The 19,094-nt window shown below is 44.8% G+C and overlaps 2 protein-coding genes across 3 annotated transcripts in view; both read left to right on the top strand.

The window, feature by feature from the left end:
• LOC135902610 (uncharacterized) overlaps positions 1–19,094 on the top strand; it is a 67,261-nt gene that overhangs the window by 35,509 nt on the left and 12,658 nt on the right. The window lies entirely within an intron of this gene.
• Positions 12,714–13,287, top strand: LOC135902611 (histone H2A-like). The gene has a single exon (XM_065432805.1). The coding sequence runs from the start codon at positions 12,782–12,784 to the stop codon at positions 13,199–13,201; it is 420 nt and encodes a 139-aa protein (XP_065288877.1). The 5' UTR covers positions 12,714–12,781; the 3' UTR covers positions 13,202–13,287.

Genomic DNA, 19,094 nt, shown 5'->3' with positions numbered 1-19,094 from the left:
AGTGAGGCTGGCTCAGCAGAACTCTTTGAGGGACTATCAGATATTGTTTGGGATACCATTGACCTTAGCGAGATTAGAACTGGTAAGGCTTATACAGTGCTGACTAACGGCCATGTCCTCTGCTATAGAATTCTCCCAGATAACAAGCAATATGGGGTAGGATTCCTAATTCATAAGGACATAGCAGGCAACATTGACGAATTCTACAGCATTAATGAGACGGTAGCAATAGTCGTAATCAAACTTAATAAGAGGTATAGATTAAAGGTAGTACAAACCTATGCTCCAACTTCCAGTCACGATGATGATAAAGTAGACCAGTGTTATGAAGATGCGGAATTAGCGATGAGAAAAGTGCAAACTCGCTACACAGTGGTAATGGGTGACTTCAATGGAAAATTGGGAAGAAAGCAGGTGAGTAAACAGGCAATTGGCAACTACGACGTTGATTCTAGAAACGCTAGAGGAGAGATGTTGGTAGAATTCGCAGAAAGGAATAGGCTGAGAATAATGAACCCCTTTTTCAGGAGACGTATCAACAGAAAGTGTACCTGCAAAAGGTCTAATGGTCAAACAAGAAATGAAAGTGATTTCATACTTTTGCCGATCCCAGCATAGTGCAGGATGTAGAAGTGATAGGTAGGGTAAAGTGCAGTGATCGTTGGTTAGTGAGAGTTAGGATTCACCTCAATTTGAACAGAGAAAGAGTAAAATTGGTAAAGAAGAAACAGGTCAACTTAAAGGCAGTAAGGGTAAAAGCAGACAAATTTAGGCTGGTACTTGCAAACAAATATGCAGCCTTAGAACAGCGAGATGATGATGATGATGATGATGATGATGATGACATATAGGTGATGTATGAAACCGCAATGAGGCTGGCTTCAGCGGCAGCAGTTGAAGTGGGAGGCAAGGCACCAAGGCAACCAGAGAGATAACATAGAACTTGTGGAACTGTCAAAACTGATCAACAAGGCGAAAATAAGTGATATTAGAAATTATAACGTGAGGAAGACTGAAGAAGCTGTAAAAAATGGACGCAGCCTCAGATCAGTGAGAAGGAAACTTAGCATAGGACAAACCAAGGTATGTGCACTGAAGGATAAGCAGGGTAATATCATCAGCAATCTCGAAGGTATAATAAAAGAAGCGGAGGAATCCTATATTGACCTGTACAGTACCCAGAGGGCTCAAGAGTACTCCTTTCGAAACAATATTGAACATGGTACAGAAACTCCTCCTATAACTAGAGATGAGGTCAGAAAGGCCTCGCAAAGCATGAAACGGGGAAAAGCGGCAGGAGAAGATGGAATAACAGTCGATTTAATCAAAGATGGAGGAGATATATTGCTAGAAAATCTGGCGGCTCTCTATACGAAGTGTCCATCGATTGCAAGGGTCCCACAAAACTGGAAGAATGCAAACATTATACTAATCCACAAAAAGGGAGACGCTAAAGAACTGAAAAATTGTATGCCCATTAGCTTACTCCCAGTGTTGTATAAATTATTTACCAATATAATCTACCGTGGAATAAGGGCAACACTGGACTTCAGTCAAGAAAGGGAACAGGCTAGCTTCAATAAGGCATACTCTACAATGGATCACATCAGTGTTATTATTCAGGTTATCGAAAAATCCGCGGAGTACAATAAGGCTCTCTATATGGCTTTCATAAATTACGAAAAAAAGCATTTGATTCAGTAGAGATACCAGCAGTCATAGGGGCATTGCTTAATCAAGGAGTACAGACCGCTTACGTAAGTTCCCTGGAAAATATCTACACAGTTTCCACAGCCACCTTAATCTTACACAAAAGAAGTAGGAAGATATCTATATAGAAAGGGGTCAGACAAGGAGTCACAATCTCTCATGTGCTATTCATTGCGTGCTTGGAAGAAGTATTCAAGCTATTAAACTGGGAAGGTTTAGGAGTAAGGATCGACCGCGAATACCTCAGCAACCTTCGGTTTGCCGATGATATTGTTCTATTCAGCAACACTGCAGACGAGTTACAGCAAATCATTGAGGAGCTTAACAGGGAGAGTGTAAAAGTGTGGTTGAAGATTAATATCCACAAGACAAAGATAATGATAAATAACCGGACAACGGAACAAGAGTTTAAGATCGCAAGTCAGCCTGTAGAGTTTGTGAAGGTGTACGTTTATCTAGGTCAACTAATCACAGGGGACCCTGACCATGAGGAGGAAATTCACAGAAGAATAAAAATGGGTTGGATCGCATACGGCAGAAATGCCGAGCTCCTGACTGGAAGCTTACCGTTATCATTGAAAAGGAAGGCGTACAATCAGTGCATGTTACCGGTGCCGACATATGGGGCAGAGACTTGGAGACTGACAAAGAAGGCTGAGAGCAAGTTAAGGACCGCGCAAAGAGCGATGGAACGAAGAATGCTAGACATAACACTAAGAGACAGAAAGAGAGCAGTTTGGATCAGAGAGAAAACGGGTAGAGCCGATATACTAATTCACATTAAGAGAAAAAAAAATGGCGCTGGGCAGCTCATGTAATGCGCAGATTAGATAACGGTTGGACCATCGTGGTGACAGAATGAGGACCAAGAGAAGAGAAGTGCAGTAGAGGACGGTTGAAGAATAGGTAATGCGATGAAATAAGGAAATTTGTGGGTGCTAGTTGGATCGGCTGGCGCAGGACAGGAGTAATTGGAGATCGCAGAGATAGGCCTTCGTCCTGCAGTGGACATAAAATAGGCTGCTGTTGCTGCTGCTGATGATGATGACAAGCTCACAACTGCCCCGTAGCGGTGGCTTTGCGGCTATGGTGTTGCTTTGCGGCTATGGCTATGGTGTGGCTACGGAGCACGACGTCGCGGGATGAAATCCCGGCCATGGCGGTGGCATTTCGATCGCTACGAAATGCAAAAGCAGCCGTTTCTCGTGCATTGGGGGCACGTTAGTCATCCCCCAGTGGTCATAATTAATTAGGAGTTTCCCAATACGGCGTGTCTCATAATTACATTATGGTTTGGCACGTGAAAACCCAGAATTCAATTCAATTCGATTCAATTCAACGCTTACAACCACAAAAACGTTCGGACCGATGCATCACCCGCCTCGGTGCGCGACTTGTGCTTGTCGTGGTCCGTGTTCTGAAATACTTTCTTATAAAATCAGCAGCTATCGCATACTTGTCCTTATAACTTACACACAGAAGTGAACTCGGCTGTTCGCCACGTTACTCGCAAGGACACGCTTACGAAATTAGCAGTTACAACCATTACGACAAACAGAGTTTCACATTTCAAATCGACAAATAATCCTCTCCATGCAGACGCGTCAAGGGGAGTGGAGACGCATTGGGATTGAAACGCCTAGAGCGACGAATATTTTTTTTTTCAAGAAAGCGGTGTAAGCATTTTTTTTTATTATTCAGCTGCTCGAAATCCGAAAATCATTTGCGGCTTGCGATTGAAGCGAAAAAAGACCACGGGGTGGAAAAGTCACAGCACGGTATGTTCTTTTATGTTGTAAACTCAGTAACTTGACCAACATTGATTAATGTTGATTAATTAATTCATCAAGCTGCAGCCCTGTCTGAAATATGGTCATTCAAGCTATTTTTCGTAGATGATGTGGTCAGTTTTCTTGCACATAACACCAACAACAATGCCCAGTAAAATAACCTATGCTTGGATTATACATGAGATAGGATCAAGAGCTTTCAGGCGCTTTGTTTTCTGTAAGTCTTTCCTAAACTGGTACAGTAATAATGAAACTTTGTCAAAGTAAGGGAAACGAGACATCTACCCGTTCATAGCAATTGCTACAAAGGAAACCCAGCCCTGCCATCCGCTAGCCGCCTGGCTAGCTCAGATGGTAGAGTGGCTGCCCGGAAAGGCGGTGGTCCCGGCTTCGATTCCCAGACGAATTTTTCTTCAACTGCGAGGCTTTTCTTTCGAGGAACCCGTATGGGTTTCCTTTGTAGCAATTGATATAACTGGGTGGATGTGTCATCTCCCTTAATTGATTAATTTGTCGAAGCAACCTTAAAATTATTGGTGCAAAGTTTTGATTACCAAGTTGCCTGTAATTCTGATGCAATCATCTATCACCGTAAACTTTACGGTGCTGCTGCAGTCGCGTCTAACGCTCAATGTGTGCCATGGAGCCCAAGCGCCTGGTAATAAGACATTGGAAGGAAAGGTACTCAAAAATCGTGGTCAGGAGTCGGTGCATTTTATAATCAACTGACATAATCTAACAAAGGTGCAGTGTAGAGGCTTCGACAAACACTTGAAATGTATTCAACTGTTATGCGAGCAAGAGGCGGCATTCTTCGCGATACTTGCATACCTTTTTTATGCGTGTGAATACGTTCTATCGCTACAGCGTAGGAAGCGATAAAGCTCACCTGATCCCTTTATGGGAGCTCATGACAGCGATATAACAGAAAGCTCATAAGTCATTGAATTCAAAGAGCCAACAGTATTTGCTGAAAGCACAAAATCGATCTCCCGATTGTACAAAATTGTGATCCCAAGCCTCGGGCAAACCAATCCGTTCCCACTGTCGTAAGGGAACTACCGTGCGTTGTGAGAAATGTGACATCAGATTTCCAAATAAATAGCTTAAATACTATCACACCAATAAGGAATGCACTTGCCTGGTGTCTTATCTGTAGCACGGCCGAACACCAACAGTCGCACGAAAATGTCCTCTCAATAAGCCGTTGGTACTGCATTCTGGAGTCTCTGAGAGGCTTTTTTTATCTGTTGTTTTAAAATTCTCAACTTCGCAAGGTTTAGGCATACAAGTGTTAAGCGAAGTGGACGCACCGTGAACGCAACGCTCAGTGGCTTCGGTGCTGGAGTAGCGTTCAGCCTTCCGGTGCGGGCGTCGGCGCACGCGCAGTAGGAACCCACTTGCGTTCCTGCCGAGCCGCAGGGTGTCGGTCGAGGCTTTGTTGACCTTTTTACGTGACAGTGACCTATTAGAAAGACTATAATGATCCCCCATTGCGTCCCTTTTCATATTTTTGTCATCACGCTTTTATTTTCGTCACGCTCTACTTTCCCTCTTCCCCTTTCCCTTCCCCTAGTGCAGGGTAGCAAACCGGAGGTTTTAACTCTGGTTAACCTCCCTGCCTTTCTCTCATTTGCGTCTCTCTCTCTCTCTCTGTCTCTGTCTCTCTCTCTCTTTTGGAACGCACAGACCAACGTCACTGAAACGAACGCTGCATGGCCCCCTTGCTCGGGGTCCACACGCCTCAGTACAGACGGCTGGAGCATTGGCATGTCCTGCGAATCCATCAATCGCCCCGCGAGCCACTATAACCCCGCATATGCCGCAGGATCGTAGCTTCGCGCGGCGTGGCCGCTGCAGGTCTCCCGTTACACGCGCGTGATCGATGGCGTAAACGCTGTCTTCCCCAACCGTCACGGGAACGCCGCCACCCCTGACGGGAACGCGCCTAGAATATCCCGTTGAGCGACATGCGCGCGGCGAGGTGGCTGCAGCGTGGCCTTTGGTTACATGCGCTTGTGGCCAAAGTGTCCATATATCTTGGGCGCCGCGCCTGCTGCGCGCCATTCGCAGCGGTCCCTGTCTCGAACAGTGGCGCCGTTCTACGAACACAAACGACCGCCGGCTGCGAACGAAAACAAACCGCGCTAGTGTGGCTTCCGGCTTCCAACGTGGTTGCGTTCGGTGCATACAAGGCTCATTGTGTCAGCCAACTCGACTGTATAGTCAACCCTTCGAGAACAAAAAGAGTAGCATTACTGATAAACGGAAGGTGGATTCTTCCTATAAAAATCTAAAAAGAAGGAGCTTTAACTCAAGGCCAACGCTCCGTTTCCTACATAAAAGAATTAAACGCGGAAATACATTTATGAGACAATCGCTATAGACCGAGTTATATTTGTTGCATTTCAAAGATAATTTAAATTCAATAGCGACCTTAGAAGCAGAATTTTAATATCAGTTACATTCTCAGAAATTTCTATGTTAAAAAAAAATTGGAGCACGACGTTTACAAATGTATAACGCTCCGCCAAACAAAGATATCGCAGTTTTGCAAACTGTAACCCTTCGAGCTCTAAAGCGATCAAATTTGATATAGTATGCATTTACAGCTTCCGTAGAATACAGTTACAATGTTTAGGAAGGTTTTGCAAATGCCCCACTCACAAATTATTGGCTCATTTCAAAGCGGTTCGTAACACATCAATTGTGCCCGCTTTAGATGTTTTGTTAGGTGCAATTTACATAATTGTGATATCTTTATTTTTTACTTGGTTACAAAGCCAAAAAGTTGATAGCCAAGGTTTCTCACATTTTGCTATTTTCAGACTATTTTATAAAATAAATGGACAACCTAAATAAGAAATCCGCTTGCTGCGAATTTCACTTGATTATAGCATTCCTATTTCTCTTAGTTTGAACCAGTCCCTTAGAATCGGTGCAATAGTTTCCGACAAAAACGATTGATCTTTTGCAGTGTATTTAGATAGCCGGTCTCAAGCTATGGCTTCTCTTTAAGTTGTTCAATTTCGCTGTGGAATTAGTAAGCGAACTTATAACCATGGGTTTTTGGTGAAGCCACGGGGCAATGTTAACTCAGAGCGTGTCATGGGATGGACAAGTCGATTATATATCACCAGAGCTTGCAGCAGTTGTTACAAGAAAGAGTTCTTACGGGGAAAACAAAAGAATGCTTTGCGAATGTTTGCAAATACAGATTTCAACGGTCCTGCGAGTACGTCTGCGCCCGTATTTGCGGATACTGGCGCAGATACGGACACCATCCCTGTGCCCAGCGCTGGTGGTCTCGTGGAGCATGTTGCGAGCAGCTTCCTTTGTAACGGGGCCATCGAAGCAGTAAAACACGTTTTGGGGCTAGTTGGTGCATAGCTTTCAATAGGTGAAGCATCAATAGTGATGGCACACAAGAAGAAATACAGACAGGACAAGGCGCCTTGTCCTGTGTGTATTTCGTCTTGTGTGCCGTCACTATTGGCGCTTCACCTATTGAAAGCGATCGAAGCCCTCTCTCGCCGCTCTCTCAGCGCCCAGCTCACCGACAGTCAGGGGCTACTGCGGACGAGAAGTCGTTCGCCTTGACAACATTTCCACAAGCAGCTGATCTCGTTACCAGTTCAACTCGAACGCAATAACGTGAATCCAAGCCATGTAATACACGCGCTCGCGCATTTCTAGCACCGCTGACGACGAGGTCAAGCGCATCGGCATCAGGGCATGCGTATTCCCAAAACTTCTCTCACCTAGGGTAATTTACTAACTAGTTCGCGGTCGGCCTCCTGTAACTCGGTATAACGATCGGCGTGATAAAGATATAGGTATACGATCGCCGCCGAGATGGCCCACCACAGAAACCAGTTACGAAAGAGGAGTTTTGTGATTAACAGCCACTTTCGGAGACCTGTTTTCGTCCGTTGCCATAACGTCCTTCTGGCAAAAAAAAAATAATAATTGAGAAACACCGGCACATAGGTGTGATACAAATCAGTCAGTCTGTAGGGTTTTACGTCCCTCAGCAGCACGTGGGCTATAATGAACGCTGTAGTAAAGAGACTCCGGGTTAATTTAGACCACTTGGCTTTCATCTTTTTTTAACGCGCGCCTGTATATAAGTACACGAACCTTTTCGCATTAAAAAGCAATCCGAAATTGGGCTTCACGGCCCTAAATCGAATCCCCGAACTCGTGCGTAGTTGCACTCCAGAGCCACCGGGCAACTGCGCCGAACGCGCATGGGATCACATGTTTTTATTTATAAATCATCATCATCATCATCATCATCATCATCGTCATCATCATCATCATCAGTCTGGTTACGCCCACTGCAGGGCAAAGGCCTCTCCTATAGTTCTCCAACTACCCCAGCAAATACTGCGATCTTAAACAAGATCTTAGCAGCGTGGTACACGAGTAGATTTAGAAAACAAAATAAATACAAAAATTGGGAACTGCACTAAAAAAGATTCTTCATACAAGCGCAAAAGAACAGGCGTGATAAGAAGCGCTTCGCAGTTATTTCAGCGATTTCTCCAATCATATAGTCAAACAGTATCCCCCTCACTGCAAACTGGCTAGACCTCTGGCGTCCACTTTACGCATGCTTCAGACGCAGTGCTATCCGAAACTGGCCCTTTTCCACAGGATCACTCCAGAGGCTTTCAGCTCTACTTGCCCCGACTGTGGGGCTGTTTGCAATCTCGCTCACATGCTCTGGCGATGCCCCTCGTTACAGGGACCCAATCGCATCACAGAACAAGAATGGAGCTCTGCCATCCGGAGCTCAGAATATGCACGTCAAACTTGGGCTGTCCAGAGAGCCCACGATGCGGCGGTTAGGCTCGGCCTACCAGTCCCCACGTGGGAGAGGCCGCAGCTCTGCCCTAGGGCAAAGCGTCTCAGGACCTTGCTATTCAAGTTCTTTGTCTGTCTGTCTGTCAGTCAAACAGTGCTATCACTAGCAATCTCTGTAAGTGCAAAAAATTGATTTTTATTTAAGATATGTCTCGAAAAGTCAGTTTTATCGGCCAGCTTATTCCTATATACTTTAGTTCTAGGAAAAAAGGAATACTTGAAGCGGTTGACACGTGTTGTAAATGGAGTTACAGCTAGTGAGTGTCGCTGTCTGATAGTGTAACCTGTTGTATAGGTGATAATGTGAGACGTGCCGATGTTGTAGTGACCATTTATTAGTTGGAAAAAGAATTTTAGACGACATGCACGATTTCTATCACTTATAGAAGGCAAGCCACTCCAAGATAAACTGTTAGTAATAGAACTACGCCCATATGTATTGTAGATGAATCGAACTGCTTTTTTGTGTAAGCTTTTTAGCTTTCCGATATCGCTTTTAGTGAACAGGTCCCATATAACTACATCATATTCTAAAACGGGGCGGACGAGTGTTTTGTATGCCGATAAACGTACTGCTGGTGTGGAGGATTTTAATACGCGTCTTAGAAAAAACAACTTGCGGTTTGCTATTACTGTGCCAAGGTGCTTTGACCAGGAAAGATGCGTTGTTATGTACAAGCCAATGTACTTATATTGCGTTACCTCTGACAAAAAAGCGTTTTCTGCACCATAGCGATATAGCAGTGGCTTCGTTTTTAAAGTTATCCGCTTATATACTGTCTTTTCGAAATTATTGCGCATTTGCCATTGTTTACACCACTCAACTACCTTAATTATGTCCCTGTCTAAACTGAGTATGGTCTTCTTCAGTTATTATTTGATGGTACAGAATGCAGTCGCCAGCGCAAAGCCTGATATTAAGAGAGAGGTTAGTGACAATATCATTTATATATAACAAAAAGAAAAGGGGGCCAAGAACGGATCCCTGTGGCACGCCAGAATTGACAGCAGCTATATCAGAGGTTGTTTTATTTACAGCAGCAAACTGATGGTGGTTTGTAAGGTAGGCTTTAATCCATGCTAATATTTTATCATGTTTAAGCACAGCTCCTATTGCTTATGAAGCAATTTAACATGAGACACCCTATCAGACGCCTTGCTGAAATCCATGAATATCACGTCTGTTTGTTTCCCTTTGTTCACAGTGCTAGTAAAGTCATGCATGATTTCAACTAATTGAGTAGTCGTCGAAAGGCCACTTCTAATGCCATGCTGCATGCTTGTAAGAACGTTATGTTCGTCTAGAAAACCAGTTATATGTTTATGAATTATATGTTCTAAGAGCTTACAAGATGTTGACGTCAATGAAATCGGTCTGTAATTTTCGATGCGAGATTTATCTCCCGATTAATGTAAATGTATTATTCTAGCAATTTTCCAGTCTTCCGGTAATGATCCTCCGGTAATAATGACATCCTCGATGAAGATGCAGCGCCAGCTCTTCGGAGGCAGAGTGAATCTTCAGGGAGGACCCGACACCGTGAATTTTTTGTTGTTCTAAAGCCCCACTTGGTTGCGACTCGGATTCCATTCTTCGGCGTCTATGCCGTTGGCGTGGTTTACTTCATGTCGGCGATGCCGAACAGAGAACAAAGAGACCCGCCTCAAAGTCCTGGAATGCCTGTGCACCGAGGCCGCGCAATGCAAAGCAAAGCCACCCAGCCAGAAATGTGGGCTCACGTGCGTATTTGCGACCTCGACGAAGATAAGAACGAAGCTTCCTTTCTTTGTGTGCGTGGGTTGAAATTTAAACATTGTAGAAACTCGACCCGCGACCAACTTCGGTGTTCTCGAGCCTCTTCGTGGCATGCCAGCGGGCAGGAGGCGGCCATCGCACAGCGAACACGCGGTGTAGAGCTGACGTTACGATGCACCATTTTTGCTTCAGATACGACTTTTCAGGTCAGGAGCTCCGTGTATGTCGTCACAGGTCGCGACTTTTTGCCTAAAACTTCCTCAAACTTACTGCGAAACTTGAGTTGGGACGAGGGCTGCGAACGAGCAAATTAGGAACTCATACGCGTCGCAGGGTTTTCCTGCCCGTCCAAGTGCTCGCGCCGGCGACGGGAGTTCCGGACAGCTGGCGGATATGGCTATCCGGAAATTGAGGAAGCCACTTCGAACGAAACAAGTTCAAACTTCGCAAAACATTTGGAAGTAGTTTTTTTTTCGTCATTTGCCGTTTCTCCATATAAAGGGTAAGAACTGCATGAACATACTTTAGTAGGATGTTATTTGTTGCTCTTTCGGGTGCTATAGCTAGGAGACTGCTGGCTTGCAAAGCTGTCGGCCTCGCGTATAAGAGAACCTGATTATGTATTCAGACTTGCGTAAAGGAAAATATGCGTAAAAAAATTATAAGTAACATGCTTTCAAAATAACCTACAAAGCTTCTTTGTTTTTACTTGGTGCCAAGTTTCCCGGAAAGCAGACTCAAATTTTCCCTATGCGTACTGCAGGTTTTTCAAACCGATAGATAGTCACCTTCAGGTCTGTATTGCTTTATATTTCCTCTTTAACTTCGTTTTAAAGTAAAGTGTTATTAAAACAATTCACAAAATGTTGAGATAGCCGAAATTATAACTAAAACTCTCAGCGACAGTAGTTAAAAACTGAGAAGTGAAATTGTGGTGCTTCAAAAGCTTTCATCACTATGTGCAGAAATAAAGCAAACGTATTTAGATTGTACAATGTTTGTCGCTCAATGTACAAAGTATCTGCCTCAATTTTATTTCCTCATGTGTTTTAGTAACAAGCGCTGTCCTCCTTTCTTTTTCTTTGCCACACGTGTTAGTTCACACGTGTTTATTGATATACCGACGTGGGGGCTCAAACTGCCATGCTTTTGACAAGTGGTGGTAAACGCAGTACAGCATGCAGAGGGCTTCTGAAGTCCCATAGAGAGACGCGCTTATAGTTACAGCTGAGTTTGTAGTGTTACGCTTTTACCCATTCCTCACTACCTTTTCTTCATTCGTCTGAAGTATATTTGCCGATATGCTTGCAAAGCCACTGCTCACTACCGGATTGTGGAAGTTTTTCAATAGCGAACATGAATTCTACCTCGGTTAACGACACTCGCGATTCTGTTTGCCCATGCAGTCACAATCAATCGTACACTCTATCATTCACAAAGAACAGAAATCTTTAAGTCACTGACATTGCATCTGTTCGATGAAACGTTGCATAATGTTGCAGATCAAGTCCATCCGTCAATGAAAAAAATTCACGTACAGATACCATACTCCCTAATGCGAAATTTGAGCACACCTCTATAGGTGTTTTCATTTCGCGATATTGGCTGGCGCGGACAATCTGTCGGGTGCGGCAGGCTCCAAACGGAGCGAAGTGTGGCGCGTATGCTTCGCTAATCGGGACATCGCGAGAGGTAGCACGTGGGTGTCGTGTGGGTGCGATTCACAGCAGCCGCCGCAGACAGACCTCCGCTCATGCAACGCTTTGTTCCATACAGACGACGTGCAATACTCTGGTGTCATATCGTAGCCATCATCGCCGCACAGCCCGTCTTGAGCGGCACTATGCTTTTCTTCCCAAGCTTTTTTTACATGGTATAACTTCAACAGCAAGTCATACTCCTAGTCAAGCAATAGAAATACTTGGGCGTACACATAAACGAAGGAAGCACTTAGGGCTACTCAAGCACCCACCAAGATAATCAAAGAATGAAGGGGAAGCGGAATGCGGTAATAATGAAACATAGAGCACTTTTGGGTTAGAATAAATGAGGCGCTGCGTGAAAGCAATCAGGAAAGGGGGTAATGGTACCAGGGCTAACGTTCACAAATGCCATTCTGTGCTATAAATTGGTAATCTTGTAGATTTTGGAAGTTAACCAATGATTGGTAGGCAGGCTGGCTTTAGAAGTCCGCGGTAAAACCACAAATGAGACAGTGCACGATGATATGGGTTGGGCGATTATTTTTTTAGTCAGAGAAGAACAGAGCATAAGTTCTTTTGAAAGAGCACTGGGAAACATGAGCCACATAATTGGGCCGCTAAAATGCACTTGCATCTATACTTCAAAAGTGTTAGCGCGGAATGGAGGAGGAGGTCAAGAAAATTGGCGAGCAAGTACAGGGTAGTTGAAATTGTATTTACACAACCACGAGTCATGAGAACGAGAGAGAAACAGAGAGAGTCAAGCAGACGCAAAGAATGAAGAAAAAACGACCATAGAGATCTACAAGAATGAGAAGACAGAAATTAGAAGGAAAAATCTGTACGACAACATTGCTGGTCACCAGCATTGCAGCATTGATAGACACCATTGCTGGTCCGTTGGGGCGCGTTGTTCTGTGTTGTGTACGCCAATCGCCAAAGAGTAAGCAAGCATGTCTGGTCGCGGCAAGGGCGGAAAGGCCAAGGCGAAGGGAACGTCCCGGTCTTCCCGGGCTGGTCTCCAGTTTCCCGTGGGCCGCATCCATCGGCTGCTGCGCAAGGGCAACTACAGCGAGCGGGTAGGTGCTGGCGCACCGGTCTACTTGGCTGCCGTGTTGGAGTACCTAGCCGCCGAGGTGCTCGAATTGGCGGGAAACGTGGCCCGCGACAACAAGAAGACGCGCATCATCCCACGTCACCTGCAACTGGCCATCCGCAACGACGAGGAGCTCAACAAGCTGCTCTCGGGCGTCACCATATCACAAGGCGGCGTTCTGCCTAACATTCAGGCCGTCCTGCTGCCCAAGAAGACCGGCCAGACCAGCACAGCCGGCAAACCGGGCAAGAAAGGCGGTTCCAGCCAGGAGTTTTGAGGACATTTTGCTGTTCACTCAGTCGCCGCATTCCTCTTGTTAAACCACCCCGGCCGGTCAGCGGCTCAGAACTTCGCGCATTGTTTCATTTGCATGCATATCAGGGAAGTGCCTTGCTATTTGAGGCTCGAGCTGGTTGGCCAAGGACAAAAACATACCGGTGAAAATATTCGCAGCGAAATGAAGTATGTCTCTGATGCAACGAAAATCCCGAGGCAACTCAGCACATCCTAATGGAATGCGAAGCTATTCATCCAGTGAGATCCGTAGGTAACACACACCTTCCAGAAGCACTTGAATTTAAAACGGGCGGTAACAACAAACAGTCAGCAGTCGACATATGTAAGAAACGTTTAGAGCATAGGTGAAAAAACGGCAAGAAAGATTGTTACGACCGGATCTGTTACAGGCATAGGCCGTGATACAAGGTAAATATAGTAGTTTTAAGGAAAAGAAAAAAAAAGTAGTGAGATGTATATGAAAATGCTACAATGAAAAGCACGTGCAGCATACCTGATTGCCTCAAGCAGGCTAGGTTACTATGTAATTAATTTTAATTATGGGGTTTTACGTGCCAAAATCATTTTCTGATTATGAGGCACGCCGCAGTGGAGGACTCCGGAAATTTCGACTAACTGAGATTCTTTAACGTGCACGTGAATCAAAGTACACGGGTGTTTTCGCATTTCGCCCCTATCGAAATGCGGCCGTCGTGACCGGGATTCGATCCTGCGACCTCAGCAGCCCAACACCATAGCCACTGAGCAACCACGGCGGATTAGGTGACTATTTGTCGCCACCCTGTCTCAAAGGGGATGACAATAAATCATCATCATAATCCATTTACATTCTCGACGTCATTTTAATGTTGTAACAACAACTTGCGTTGATATGCATGTTGTCTTTCTATAGTAATTGTTTAAGGATTCTCTAAAACGATGATTTGACTGAGCCAGGTTCTATATATAAGAATTTGACTGCACAAACAAATCTTTAGAAGCAAGAAGGTTGAAACTTTCAGCAAGGATAAAATGTGGAAGCTTCTGAAACGGTCTAGTAACTCAGCGCTCACGCATAAGACAAAAATTGAAAGCCGAGAGGTAAATGGCAACACCTTTTTTTCTTCCGAATCGACGTAGAATCCTAGTTATGCTTTCTTTGGTTTTGAAACGAGATGGAAAAGCCGGCCGAAGCTAGAGTAACGCTCCGGGAGGGGTGCATATGCGTATGAACACAAATGAGAAGGATCGATCCACTGGGAACCAAAGGATGGAGTGCCGGCGACCACATTTCGCAGAATTTGGTACGCCATTTCACCTCCACTGCAGAAGATTACACGCGCAAAAGAGAGAAGTCGACAGAAGCAGCGACGGGCGTGATGACGGTGGTACTCTTGCCGCAACTGCCAATTACGCACAGCCAGCCAGCGATGCTGAGTCCGCTTCAGAGCATCGTCTGATGGCCGACGTATCCGGCAGACTAATCAAGTCGCTGGCAGGAAAAGTGGGGATACGTGCGGCAAAATGGACGCGGTAGCTAAGCGGCCACGTTTCTTGCCGAAATGATGTGCTAAAGCAGCACGCAGATACGGCGAGTGCGGTAGTTTTTTTTTCTTTCTTTCGTTTTCTTTTCATTCCAGCAGGCGCCGATCTTGGCCGCTACTTGCACTGGCAAGGCAGTTGCGCAGGCCGCGTATACTTAGCCGCGGCACCATGCGCGTGACTCGAGAGGTCGCTGAGTTGAGATTTGGGCTAAATGCTCTCTCAGCGAGCGAAATAGAACTTCTGGCTATCACATTGTATTTTGCATGACTTCGTTGTTTTCCATTACGTGAGGTACTAATGACGGAACTTTTATGGCGAAGAATAAAAAAAAAATATGAGGTGTTGTATACGCAAATAATGAAACCTGTGAAGACACTCTGAAACGGGTGAAGGAGAGCACATAGATACTCGTATTTCGGCTCGGTGGCAGAGGTTTTAGTATATTAGATAGCCTACGATAAAGGAAGAAGCAGTCGGCAGTTACCCTATGCCAATGGTCAAACGCCCGCCTTCCTAACACGCGCGCGTAGCTTGTTAGACTAATCAAGCGGTAGGGGTACGTAGCTGTTCTGACTCGGCATTTTTATGTTGTCTTAAAAGGGGAAAATAGTTATCCATTCCGATGTAGCTAGAAGAGAGCTCGTAACAGGTTCTCCAGGGTAACAGTTTTCCATTTGAAAAGTGTTTGTTCTGATAAGGGCATCAAACCCGGGACCGACGCCTACCCGAGGCGATCGCTCTACCATATGATCTAAACAAGTGTTATTTTTATGTTTATTGCATGGAAATGTCAGCAATGTGGAGCGAATATTATTTAGTTTACATTTAGACACACACGAAAAACTAATGGTGATATGCTACACAGTCCAATGAAAGTTTCAGTATGGTACGCACAAACACAAACGTCTACTTGCGAAAGCCACTCTGGAACGGGACCGAAATTTCCAATCGCACTTGAGCGGTCTCTTCTCGATAGACAGACCTTGTCGAGCGTGGTGGCTCGGCACGTCTGTCGATCATGCGGCTCCTCCGTAATGAATATAAAGTCATAACAAAAGGAACAATTAATATGGTGTATAATTACTGGTTCTATTTTTAAACGAGAGGATCCGGATACCGCGTAAGATATGATAGGAAGTTTCTTTTTGATAGTTCTTCGTGAAGTGTTACCTCCCCCCCTCCCCCCTTAAAAAATCCTCACTACAAAGAATAAAACAGTATTTTATTATCTCAGTATGGTTACAATGTCTACGATTTGCATTCCAGCACGTATACTGCGTTTTCACGGAGCCTTGTTTTCACTGGCAAAGTGGAAGCGAACAGCTTGAAGGAGAATGTTTTGCGGCTGGAGATAACCACATTCTACGGACTCAGCAAAGAACATCTTGACCAAACCGAGACAAATGCGGATTTCCGTACATTGGTTCAGGGTAAAGATTGTGTACAAGTCCAACATTTAGCGGTGTTCGTTTAACACTAAACAGATATTCGAGAGTGAATATGGGTTTTAAAGATAAGACAGTTTCGACATTTTTTTCAGAAAGTCCCATAACGGCAATTCTTGAGCAATTTTTCGCCGTGGCAAAAAGAAAATAGAGGTGTGAAGCAAGACGTGTTCGAAGAATCGCAAGGAGTAATTGGGGACGGAGGTTCTTAAAGTAAGATTATCGCATCACCGATTGTCACAGAAAAAATGCAGAATACTAAGGCCTCCATTCTCAAAAGAAAGAAAAAGCTTTACGCTTCTCATTGCTTCCCATGCTAAATGTCAAATGAAACATGCAAATATTTTTTTAAATGCCTGGATGTGGATGCGAGAGCACAGAAACACCTGCAGAACATAAAGAAGCTTCGAGTGAGGCAGAATTAATCGACAACTTGAAGCTCGGGAAAAGTGAATGTGGCAAATTATTTCTGCGAAAATCTTTTAAGTTTGAGGAATACCAAAAGGACGTGGCGTTGTGCTAGTTGACGATATGCAGAACTAAACGCGTTGTCCACAGATGGCACACCACCAAGAAGACGGGCAAGAGCGGAGAGCTTTGTTCATTTGGAAAGATGTGCTCCGATGTTGTCCTCTGCTTCTTTGCGGGTGTCCTTTGTGCGCACAACATGTCTATTTCTGTTGAAGGATTATTTATGAAAGGGGAAACAAATATGTCCCTCTCCCGACAGCAGCTAGAACGTTGAAATACGTACATATTGCTGCATACTACCGTACGCTGCTGTCGGTTTTATTATTATTTCTTCAGTCGCACAATTCTCCTTCCACAATCAGCAGTTCCACCGAACTCATTTTTCATATTTCGACGTATTGTTAGGGACTGAAGCAAGAAAGTACAGTTCGAAAATAGCAGCTGACCTCAGCGATTCCTTCGGCTCTGAACCCGTTCACTGCGTTAGCACCATTCTTCCACAGTGAAGACCACCATTTTATTTTTGTTTGCCTGCTCTTTCGCCAAATAAGTGCTCTCACCCACTACGGGAGGATATGCAAGGAGCGCGCGCTTACAGTGTTAGCTCGGGGCAGGGGGTGAGTGTGGCTGTAGACTAATGTATTATTTTAAGTAAGACTATGAACACATGACATGGCATCGTCATCATCATCATCATCATTAGCCTATTTTATGTACACTGCAGGATGAAGGCCTCTCCATTCGATGTCCAATTACCCCTATCCTGCGCCAACCGATTCCAACTAGCGCCCGTGAATTTCCTAATTTCATCGCCCTGCCTAGTCTTCTGCCGTCCTTGACTGCGCTTCTCTGCTCTTGGACCCATTCTGTAACCCTAATGGTCCACCGGTTATCTAACCAGCGCATTATATGACCTGCCTTGTACAATTTTCTTTCTGTTAATGTCAATTAGAATATCGGCTATGCTCGTTTGCTCTCTGATCCACACTGCTCTCTTTATGTCTCTTAACGTTATGCCTAGCACTATTCGTTCCATCGCTCTTTGCGTGGTCCTTAACTTGTTCTCAGACTTCGTTGTTATTCTCCGAGACTCTGCCCCATATGTCAGCGCCGGTAAAAGGCACTGATTGTATACCTTCCTTTTCAATGATAATGGTAAGCTTCCAGTCACGAGCTGACAATATCTGCCGTATGCGATCCAACTCATTTTTGTTCTTCTATGAATTTCCTTGCCGTGATCAGGGTTCCCTGTGGGTAATTGACCTAGGTAAACGTGCTCCTTCATGGACTCTAGAGGCTGACTGACGATCTTGAACTCTTGTTCCCTTGCCCGGCTATTCATCATTATCTTTGACTTCTGCACATTATTCTTCAACCCCACTCTTACATTCTCTCTGTTAAGATCCTCGGTGCGACACATGCAGCAGCGAAGAGACGCTCGCACATATTATCTGTGTCTGCCCGTGGTATAGTGCCCAGAGACAAGTGATGTGGAGAGTACTGGATTAGTTGGATAATCATCCACTATCAGAACTAAAAGCTTTAGGTCAGTGCTCTGAAAGAACATCCACGCTGAAGGCCTTACTCGCGTTATTAAGGTTCCTGTGGTCTACGGGGCTTCACGATAGACTTTAAGAATGCCGCCCCCTACCGCTCTATAGTGTAAGTGCTTCGTTAGTGCTCGTCTCACTTCCTCTCTATCTCCCCCTTTCACTCTCTTTATCTTTTTATCACCATTAACCCTTCCCCCGTGCCGGGTAGCCAACCGGAACTGTCTCTGGTTAACCTCCCTGCCTTTCTCTGTATTCTTTTCTCTCTCTTAATTTGTCGTTTCCTTATTCGGTCCTTTCTTACTTGAGAGAGCACGCCTACTAGTTGCCTTGGTGCCTTGCCTCTCCCTTCAGTTGCTGCCTCTGAAGCCAGCCTAGTACGGTTTCATTCATTATCTCTATGTCATCTTCATCTCTCTGTTCTAAGGCTGCATATTTGTTTGCAAGTACCAGCATGAGTTTGTCTGATCTTATCCTTACTGCCTCTAAGTTGGCCTGTTTCTCCTTGACCAATTTTACTCTTTCTCTCTTTAAATTGAGCTGAATCCTAGACCTCCCTAACCTATGAACACTGCATTTTACCCCGCCTAACACTTCTACATCCGGCACTATGCTGGGATCGGCAGAAAGTATTAAATCAATTTCATTTCTTATTTCACCATTAGGCCTTTTCCAGGTCCACTTTCTGTTGCTATACTTCCTAAAAGAGGTGTCCATTATTCTCAGCTCATTGCTTTCTGCGAATTCTACCAGTATCTCTCCTCTAGCGTTCCTAGAATCGACACCGTAGTTGCCAATTGCTTGTTCACCAGCCTGCTTTTTCGTCACTTTGGCATTGTAGTCGCCCATTACTATAGTATACTTAGTTTGCACTTTTCTCATC

Source organism: Dermacentor albipictus, chromosome 3 (genome assembly GCF_038994185.2).
Source record: "Dermacentor albipictus isolate Rhodes 1998 colony chromosome 3, USDA_Dalb.pri_finalv2, whole genome shotgun sequence".
Taxonomy (NCBI): Eukaryota; Metazoa; Arthropoda; class Arachnida; order Ixodida; family Ixodidae; genus Dermacentor; species Dermacentor albipictus.
This window is presented reverse-complemented; position numbering and strand designations above follow the sequence as displayed.

Coding starts and splice junctions, on each gene's coding strand:
- LOC135902611 (XM_065432805.1), top strand. CDS start 12,782: ATGTCTGGTCGCGGCAAGGGCGGAAAGGCCAAGGCGAAGGGAACGTCC.